The 10,345-nt window shown below is 43.1% G+C and overlaps 1 protein-coding gene across 3 annotated transcripts in view; it reads right to left on the bottom strand.

Moving 5' to 3' along the window:
• Positions 1-374: 374 nt before the first annotated feature.
• AKAP12 (A-kinase anchoring protein 12) overlaps positions 375-10,345 on the bottom strand; it is a 30,147-nt gene continuing 20,176 nt past the window's right edge. For all 3 annotated transcript variants that reach the window (XM_065731998.1, XM_065732007.1, XM_065732015.1), the window contains 3 exons: positions 5,041-8,828; positions 2,420-4,321; positions 375-1,793 (listed from right to left, as the gene is read on the bottom strand). In XM_065731998.1, the coding sequence (XP_065588070.1) occupies positions 1,785-1,793; positions 2,420-4,321; positions 5,041-8,828 (5,699 nt within the window). In that variant the 3' untranslated portion in view covers positions 375-1,784. The remainder of the gene's footprint in view (positions 1,794-2,419; positions 4,322-5,040; positions 8,829-10,345) is intronic.

Here is a 10,345-nt window from a genome sequence, read left to right as displayed (position 1 = left end):
GGAGGCGAGCACCTGCTGTTACAAGAGCATTTGTACACTAAAGAGCTGATTTTCAAATAAATTACTATACAGGTAGGATAGTGAGCTATTGTTCACTTGGTGGCATCGGTTTCACAAAGTGCCATCTGTAACTTTCACTTTAGAAATCAGAGCTGAAAGGATTGACTTGTACCCCGTGTTTGATTCTAATGTAAACAACAAAAGGAAGGACCTACTCCTGTTGGGGACAGACAGCCCAGTGAGGCTTCTTTCCATCTTTAGGTCACTCTGCTTACCCTGGTCCGACCTCCGTCCAACCCACCTTAGGCAGAGCTTTTTAGGAACTTGGCACTCCAAACTTCTCTTCCACCTTTTGCAAGCCAAGGCAGAATTCATTACAAAGCCCTTACCCTCCTTCCTACTCCCCCTCAGGGAAGATGGGGAACTGGTAAGAGCAGCAAGGATTTCAAGAAATGGGCAATGCTGTGATGGGAAAGAGGTTCAGGCATGGCTTGGGAAAGGAGGATACTTACATGCAGTATGGATATTAGTGGATGTGGGTGGAGGTGAAACCTTGGGGATGGATGTGGCTGCGATCAGGACTGATCAGACTCTGGAAAGAGCAGGGTGTGATTTTGGGCTGCAGTACACCTGGGGTTGCTACATGAGCAAGACAGCAGGGAAAGGGTAAGTCTAAAGGGTTCTCAGAAACCCGAAGAGGACTGCAAGTTGAGGGGACATTTGTCAGCACAGTTGGATCTGACACAGGTCAGGGCTCTCCTTTTGTCTTTAGAAATATTGTAATTCTACATTAAAATCAGAACTGGGCTTAGATTTGACATATAAATATTCAAAGCATGACAGCCAAGTTTTGGAGACATTTTACAAGGGGATAAACCTGGAACAATAAATAGGAAACTACACTTTATTGAATTCCACTCCACCAATATCGCTTTCCTCCAGGCTACTCTACAAAACTCCTTCAAGGGTACGCCTAAACAGCACGAAGAATCAGAGCTCTACGTTAAAATCAGAACTGGGATTAAGACATACATATAAATATTCAACACGTTTCAGTCCAGTCCCAAAACCTGAAGTCTTGAACAACAGAAAAAGAGTACTCTCAACTTCCTTTCAAGCTACACTGTAGAAATAATTTCTGACTAAATCGGGCCTGCACAAACAGAACTGAAAAAAACAGATTGAGATACCTGAAAGGGACTGAAAGGCAGCAATCCTGAGCATCTTGCTCAAGAATCTGTGCGTGATCCAGTTCCTGCTGTTTGACAGACGCATCTTCTATCAGCCAGAAGTCTCACGAGTTCTCTTCAGTCAGCTCTCCTCTTCCCCTTCAGCACAGAAGTTGAGTGGCAGCTGTGGCCACTCGCTGGTCAAATCAAGGCAGCTACGGAAGATGCTGGGAGTAAGGGAGGCTGCAGAAAGGAGGTAGGGGGTTTAAGGATGAATGAAGAATTCAAGGAGGTGGGACAGACGGGACAGACACGTTAAGTGAGGGGACGGTAACAACTCTGGCACGAATTCTAGTGGTCTGACCATTCACTCCGATGTGCATCTCCAGTCTAAATGGGACATTTTCAGCAGAGGCAAATGACCTTTGAATGGGACACACGTGTGGATATATCCAATATTAAAGGCATTGGTTTTTAATGACAAAAAGGCAAAGTCTTCAAAAGAGCAGGTGTTAACATCCAAGAATAAAGGGTAGTGAATTAAGCTCCTGGTTCTCTCACAGGATTGTCAGTTGTTCTCTAGCACTGGTCTCTCTCAAAATGCCACGTGGATCCTTAGCGCATCTGAAAGAAAAAAGACAGTAAAAAAAGCTTATTAATGACTATTTATCTCAAGAGCATCTTAGTATCTTTCTCAAGCAGTTTTAGAAATGGATTAAGACATTCACATGGCTTAGTTAACTGAGCACACTAAATATCCGAGGGAGAGACTATAACTATCACCTGTTCTGATTCCGATTTCACTGAAGTGCAAAGAGTTTTGGGAATGAAGCACTTCAAGTTTACTGTGGAAGGCAACATAAACCTCCTTCAGGATTTTCTAAAAAAAACCTCGTTTGCGTGGAATCATGCCTGTGGATTAAATCCTATACACACTTGTATTGCATGTGTTTAATCTAGGAAAATTGGGAATCACATTTTCTACCTCCAAGAAACATCACTCTAAACTACAGGCTGAGACAAAGGCCTCTTATGTGGAAGCATCTGTATGGAAAAAAACAGCAAGGTATGAAGTAGCCAGAGATACAGTAAAGTGTATTGGGGGGGAATCTGCGGCCTGTTAAAGTGGGGAGCAGTTGTCTTTTCCTGGAAGAGGGGAAAAAAAATTAAAAATAAAAGACAACTTTTACAGAAATCCCCAAATCTTCCTTGTGAAGACTAAGAAACTGCTGGCTAAAAATGCTACTTACATTCAAAGCCTCAGGAGCCAATGAGTTCTGACTTCGTGGGCCATCACAAGCTGTGTCTTCTTGGCAACCATCGTCCTGCCACGTTTGCGTTTTCCCATCTTCCACTGGTGGGTGACCATCTTCCTCCATTTCTCCACACATCTGCCTACCTATATGTTGGTCTGAGATCTCCACAACCTTCCCAATCTCCTTTTCCTTCAATTTTGCTGGGCGTATGTCTAGGAGGTCTTTGGTTGAATCTTCTGAAGTGCTTAGTTCTAATGCTGAGTTCTGAACTCTCACACCTTCCCTTGAAATGTCTTCAGGAGTAATCACAAAGTCAGAATTCTGACCTTGTCCATCTTCCAGGACCTCAGAAGTTAATAGCATATCTTTTGCTTTTTCTACAGCTGCATGAATTTCTGCAGACTCTGTTAATGTAGCATGTTTGATTAGTTGGGACTGCTGGAGCTCTTGCTCTTTACTTGATACTTCTTCTTTTACCTGCACACTTTCTAAAAGTTCAGGTACAATAGCATCTGATGGGCTTTTCCCTCTGGACTTCATGTGCTGCTCTGTCTCTAAGGCAGCTGCCTCTTCTGTTTCTGTAAGTTTGTTAACAGCCGTCTGGATGACGTTCAATACGATTTTTGTGCTCTGGGACTCTATAGCCCCAGAAGGAACAACATCCGTCTCAAATTCTGTGTGGGAGAGAGCGAGACCGTCAGTTAAAGGAGCAGCGTTTTGTTCAGGCTGATCCATACTCTGGAAACTCTCTTGCTTCTCTGATATTCCATTAACATAAGCATGAGTTACCTGAGGCTGGGGTGCTTCTGCAATACCAGGCTCTGCAGTCTCACAGCCTGAATAGTCAGTGCAAGAAGCTGGGACCTCATCAGATGCCATTTGTTCTGGAGTGGCTGCCAAGGGGTCTACAGTTTTGGCTGCTGTGCCTGTGGGTGTAGCAGCTTCTGCTACTACATGCTCTTCAGCTGCTGCAGCTGCTACAGGCACTTCCAGAGCCTCCGAGCTTTCAGCTGGTGGGGAGGCCGAGTCACGGCCTTCCTCTTGCACAGAGCAAACCTCTTGCTGGACAGCTGTTGAATAACATTCACCATCCCTCACAGCTTCCTGTTTTCCAGATTCAAATTCTTCAACTGTTTCCATCAACTGCCCATGTATGTTTTCTTCTTTATGAAAGTCTTGACAGTTTGAGGTTTCTGCAGGTTCTTGTTTTGTTCCTGCAGTCCTTTCTTCAGCTAAGCTGCTCTGTATTTCACCTATCTTAGGCCTCACGTCAGTGCAGATGATGCTTCCACTTTCAGTGACATCTAGGCACACTGATGCTAAAGCAGATTCGCTGTCTTCTTCAGTCTTGGAAGGGTGCTCAGTGAGAGCATTATCTGACAGTGAGTGTGTTTCCGTTCTGAGCACAGAATCTTCTATTTCACCACCTTTGATTTCATCACTCTGGGAGGGGGCTTCAGTTATTCCTTCTATGCATCCTGGCTCTAGGATGGGGACAGGATCTTCTGCTGTAATCTTCCTGCCCTCCCCATCCCTCACGCTCTGCTCAGCAGCTTCTGAGCCAGGTGTCTCTGGTGTAAGCACTGATGCTTCTACCTCACTGTACATGGGGACCTCAGCAGCAATGACTTCTGTGCTTTTTACTCCAAGAAGCTCAGTGTCATCTTCCTCTCTCTGGACAGGTGCCTCTTTAGGAACTTCTTCAATACAAGTTTGCTCTTGTGAGTCTAACTCAGGAATTTTGTCTTGATTCTCAGGATTGACAGGGACCTCTGTGACATCTGCTTTCATGCACACTGGTCCCACAGGGAGCATTTTGCCCTCTCCTTCGAGTTCTGCAGGCTCTTCACCTGTAAATCCTAATGCAGAGGTTTCATCTTCGATCTCGTCCTGCACCTGTGGAGAACGGTAATAGAGCTGTAATAGAGGTGTGAGCAGGGGGAGACTGAGAACAGTCTGGATGGAAGAGTGACAGAATATAAGACCGAGTGGGAAGGAGGGTTATGGGAAGGACGTGAGCTGACACTGAGTTTAGCGGGCCACAAAGACCCCAGCATGTCCAGTGTGTCAGGACACAGCTCAGGAAACGATGGACAGCCGACACATTTGAAACACCAACTAAACCAAAAAGATGGTGGAAGAACATAGAAACAAATCACTCACAGTGACTCCCCCGTGACACTGAGACAGTAATGTGATTTCTTTTCCTCCCTTTCCAGAAGTGCCTCAGCTACAACTGTCTATGCCTACAACTGAAGATACCAGCTGCTATGCACAGTATCATATGGATCACGTCTGTATTATATGCTTTCATATAATATCTTCAGTCATAATGTGCTGCACGCTAAGGACAATTGCTTTCTGCATCTTCTGATCAATGTACAATATCACCCACCCCCCTTTTTGTAGGAATTACATCTACCACACTCTGCAACACAACTATCTGCAGCTGCTGCTTCTGGACCTCTGTACATCTGACTCAGCGAAAACAAACTTCAGTTACTGCACAACAAAGGTCTTTGATAGGCATATTGCCACAGCCTAGTTCTACATCAGGTGTAATATCTTTCTGTTTTTCCTGACAGATCAGTATTTGTGTTTCATGTAATACTTACTGCAGCCTGCACTTCTGGAATATGGTCGTCTCTCCTCTTATCTGCTGTCAAGTCTGCTGGGGGCAGTTTCTCTTGTTCTGAAGGCTTCTGCTTTGCTAATTGCTCATCCTTGAGAGCGACCGCTTCGCCATCTTGTGATGAAGGTTCCTCTGTTGTCCTCTGCACTTCAGCTATTTCTTGATGGTCTTCTGCAACTGCTTCTTCACATGCCTGCCACTGGCCTTCATCTCTCAGTACATCCACTTTTTCATGTTCTTCTGCGCTTTCTTTCACTGCAGCAGATATTTCACCTCTCTCTGAACCTTCGTGTACCTTCTCTTCAATTTCATCTTCACCCTGAACACTCCCTGCACCTTCCCGGGGCTGGACATCATCCTCCAGATGCTCTCTTCTTTTCAAGGACTGTTCAAGCGAAGTCTTTTCCTGACCTACAATTTCCTCATCCTTAGCATCATGTTTCACTTCCAGCTCAATTTTTTTATGCACAGTTGTAATTACAGTTGCTGTCGTGCCTCTTTCAGAATCCAGTTGTGCTACACCTGAAGACTTTACTCTTTCAGCAACTTCATGAAGAACTTTTTGTGTCTGCTTGTCTAGTTCTTTCAAATTTTGTTCAGTGGCCTCTACTTCTTGTACAGGTGTAACTTCCTCTGTAGTATCTGGGGTTTCTAGTAACTGTGAAACAGCAGAAACCATCTCAGTTGTCTCTTCAGCGAGGGACACTTCCATTGTTTCTTCAGCACAGGAAGCTTCTGCTGTCTCCTCTAGAGCAGTCACCGCCTCTGAAGTTAATTCTAGCTCACTTGCTGCGGTATCATCACTTACATCCTTTCTCATCTCTGGCATTGTCTTAGCAACTGCCATCACTTCTTCTACAACAACATCTGATTCAAGTGCTTTCTCAGTTTCTTTCTCTTCCTCTTCTTCCTGCTCAACGCATTCTGTCAGAGCAGCAGATATCCACGATGGTGACCTTTCTTCAATGCTTGTAACTGCTCTTTCCCCTTCCACAATAGTAACAGTAACTGCATGTACTAGCCCTTCACTGGCTTGCTTAACACATGTTGAATCTTCTGATTTCTCAACTCTTTCATCCTCTGTGCTTCGTTCTTTCAATACTTGGGCGTCTTTTACTTGTTGGGCTTCAATTTTCTCTTGCTCTGCTGCTTCATATTCAGACAAAGGAACAACAGCTGGAACGTCCGAATCTTCTTCAGCTGCTTCTGCCATGTCTTCTCTTGCTTGCTTAAGATGAGTTGGTTCTGGCTTCCCATCTGACTTTTTCTTCCTACGGCCAGGCATAAGTTTCCTGAACGGAACCCATGATTCGTCTTTTCCAGGCTCACCATCTGATGTTGAATGCTCCAGGCTAGATCCTGTGACAGAGTCTTCAGTTCTCTCTTCCATTCTCGTTTTGGATTTTCTTCTTGGAGTGACTAACCTTTTAAACGATTCCCATGTTGAAATTCCTTCACCCTCAGAAGGGCTTCCAGCTTGTTCTGGAGATGAATTCCCTTGTCCTTGATCACTCTCCTGAGAGCTAGTAAGAATCGCATCTGTTGCTGTTTCTTTGCTCTGTCCAGATTCTTCTATTTTTTGGCTTTCCTGACCAAGCTTATGTTCAGATTCTTCATCAGATGATGATGATTTCCTGGCTCTTTTCTTTGAAGAACCTACGCATATAAAAGCTTCCCAAGACACGGAGGTGTCGACCTTTCTTTTTGGCTCTTCTGTGACTTTCTCCGGTTTCTGGTCCATTCCATTTTCTTTCAACTCTACCTGACTTTCTTCAGCTGCGTTTTCAGTTGCTGACGTTGCAATACTCTTTGTCTTATCAACTTCTTCTTCTTTATCACTTTCAGAAGGTCTTCTTACACGTTTCTTGGGAGTCACCATCTTTTTAAAAGATGCCCAAGGTGTAACGCTTTCTCTTTTTCTCTCCGCATCTGAAACTGTAGCATCTTCATTTTCTGAGACTTGCGTTCCATCTACAGATTTTTCCAAGGAAGGAATTTCATTCAGCTCCTCAGGAGAAGAAGCAGAACTCTCTGCCTTTTGTTCTTCCGGGCTATCTGGGGAATCTGATAAGTGTTGAGTTAGTTCTCCTTGCTCCCCTAACTTAGATTCTTCTCTTTTGCCTTTATGCTTCTTTCCAGACAGTTTTTTTAAGCCAGTACCTGTAAAGAGTTTCTTTAAAGGGCTACCTTGTAATTTAGTTTTTTCTTGAGAAGAAAGCAGTTCAGCTTCATTTGTGATACCTTCTGGAGGCCTCTTTCCAGTTGCTTCCTCAGGAGTTATTTCTGTGGTTATTTCACCAGGTTTGATACCATCAGTGCCAATTTTGTCTTGCAGTCCTTCACCAGTGGGTTTGACCGACTGCTGATCATCCTCTGTGTCAAATAACTGTTCAGAAGTAGAAAAGGACTTTGGTCCAGCAGCTTCCGGAGCCAGTTTTGCCTCGACATCTTTGCTTGCTGCCATCTCTGTGGTTCCATCTTGAGCTACTTCTTGTGTCTCTAACTTTTCAGTGACAACTTGTGTCACGGGTGAAATTTCCAATTCTGCCGCCTCTGTTTTTCCATCAAACGTTCCTTTCTCCAGTTTACTTCCTTCTATTCCTTCAGATTTTTTGAACTCTTCACTAGAAATTTCAGTTGCCAATAAAGACCCTGCTCCAAGTTTCTCTTCAGAGGATATTTCAGTTTGGTCATTTATTTCACATTTCTCTGTTGAGTCCAGATCTTTTCCTACAGGTAGGACTTCTGAGGATACTTTCAATTCTCCATCCACACCTGCTGTGATTACAGGCATCACTGCCTTTGCTGTTAGCGGTTTCTCTGTCATTTCACTTTCTTTCTCTCCTTCAATTTTCTCTTCTTTTTTACCAAGAGCTTCTGAGACTTCCACTGATTTACTTTCTCCATCTTCAGCTTTTTCCTCCTTCGCACCTGCTGTAGCAACTGCTGCTGCTGCTACATCTTGCTCATCATGCTCGGTTACCTCCTTCTTCTCACTTACATCAAATCCTACAGTTACTGCAGTCTTTGACTCTTGCTTTTCATCTTCAGTTTGCTCCTTCTCATGTGTTTCAATGGTTACTGCTGTCACATCCTTCTCTTCAACTTGTTTCTCAGACTCTGATTTCTCCTCGCTGGTTCCAGTCGTTAATGTTGCCCCCTCTTTTTCTTGCTCTTCTTTTGTAGGAGACTGTTGTTCATCTTCTTTGGGCTTCCTAAAACTCTTCTTTTTTCTAAATCCAGTCCATCCCTGAGAAAAAAATTTTCTTAACGGTGAAGCAGTGTCAGTGGCTGAAGCAGATGACTGAGAACAAATCTCATTCGCTTCTGGTGTTTTAGGAGATTCATCTTCTGTTTTTTCATTTTTCAGTGCATCTTTGGTGTTGTCTTCTGCAGGGGGTGCATCTTCAGGCATCACTGTTTCTTCAGAGCTGACTTCTTTTTGCTCATCAGCTCCTTCAGAGACCTGTGCTTCTTTCTTTACAGTAAGCAATTGAACTGGTTCTGATTTTCCTGTCTTCTCCTTCTTTACTGTGAATCTGAATCCAACAAATTTAAAAACCTTTTTAAAGCCCAGATCATAAGACTGTGGCTCAGATGCATGTTCAGCATCTTCTGCATCTTCTTCCAAAGATGGCAACCGCTTATCTATATGAGCATCCTCCTTCTCAGCAGCTACACCGTTCTGAGCGCTTGAGTCAGATGGACTTGTCTCCATGGTTTGGGTGCTGTCTTCCTTTGGAGTTATACTGGAAGATTCTGTTTGTTCAACTGTTAAAAAAATACATATTTTCCTTCTTGATTTATTACTGTATTATACCTTTACATATATACATACGTGTATATAGCTTTCCTCAACATAAACATTCTATTATCTGTGTGCCTCTACACACTACTGTTAACATTTTTAGAACTAGTTTTTCTGATCAAAGATTACTTTAATCCCTCTCCTTTCTCATTTCATTATACACATCCTTTCAAAGTTTATTTACAATTGCACCTTTAAAGCTCTTTATTTTCTTCTCTTGTGCAGTTTTTTTAATTCTTTTGGACCTTAGGGCAAACTTATGGGACAAGCTTTTCATTTCTACCCAGTTATTACTCAAAGAATGTAAAGAATCACATACGTCATTATTTCTGAAGTAAAGCTCAGAATCCTCCCCTGTAGAAGGAAACCTTGGGGAGTGGGAAGGGAGAAGTACTGACCTAAATTGACGACAAGTAAAGGAAAGCTCATTTTACAGTTCTGTCCCAAAAGAATGGTGAAATGTGAAAATGCCTATGAGAAATTGCCTATTTTTCTTGAAAACTTGTAAACCCCAGGACAGTTGCATTACAACATATTTGTTTTAAAGATCATAAATCCTGGAACGGTCCCATGTATCACATCACCACTGCCAGACACAAACATCATCTACGGCAATCCGACATTGCTCAAAATTAATGAGGTTGTTACTACTCAAGCAGGTAAAATCCTACCCTCCAGTCCTCACACATCTCTGTTTGCACTGCCTCTTTCTTGAGCACTGTTTGAGTTTTTCCTTCAGGATATTGGCAGCCACCCTCTCAATCTTGCTAGGACAATTTAAGTATTATCAGTCCTTCTAGCTATGAGCTGAAGGAACTCACAGACTGGTGTACAAGTTAATCCCCCTGAAATGTGGCAGTTAGGAAGCCAGCATATGTTCACCATAAAGCACAAAACTGCAAGTTCTCCATGCCCCCAAATAGGTAACACTGTTCTACAAGTTATTAACAAACTGCTATAATAATCCTAAATGCAAGCACAACACTTCTTTTTCCAAGGAATTTTGGAGAGGAATGAGGACACTTAGGCCGTTTAAACACACACACACAAAAGAGCACTAAGCTGCTGTTGTTAAGAGTTGGGATTTCAGTAACAATTGTGTGATGAACAGAACAACACACAAAGATAAAGTCCACGGCATGATCAAGACACCAAAAGATTCTTGTTCTTTGGTCCTGCCAGGATTTCAATTTAACATTATTATTGACACTTGATCTTGTGTAACAGATGCAAGTAAAAGGGCACGCATGAGGCAGTGTGCTCTTCTTGCTGGAATGTCAAGGTGACCGACACAAAAACCAAACAAATAAACAAAAAAAAAACCCAATCCAATGTTAAATGGTAACATCTTAGGAGAAGGACATGCAGGAGACAGATTTCAAAAGCACATACATCACTGCATTCCCAAAACCTGATTCAGTATTTACTTGATCCATCTGTAAGTTGGATCCAACTGCAGCGAGCCTTCCTTTGCCCAAGG

This window comes from Cyrtonyx montezumae, unplaced genomic scaffold, assembly GCF_038088225.1.
Source record: "Cyrtonyx montezumae isolate F1298 unplaced genomic scaffold, pur_monq_1.0 scaffold_0, whole genome shotgun sequence".
Lineage (NCBI taxonomy): Eukaryota > Metazoa > Chordata > Aves > Galliformes > Odontophoridae > Cyrtonyx > Cyrtonyx montezumae.
The sequence above is the reverse complement of the archived record's forward strand: the minus strand, read 5'-3'. Positions and strand labels throughout refer to the sequence as shown.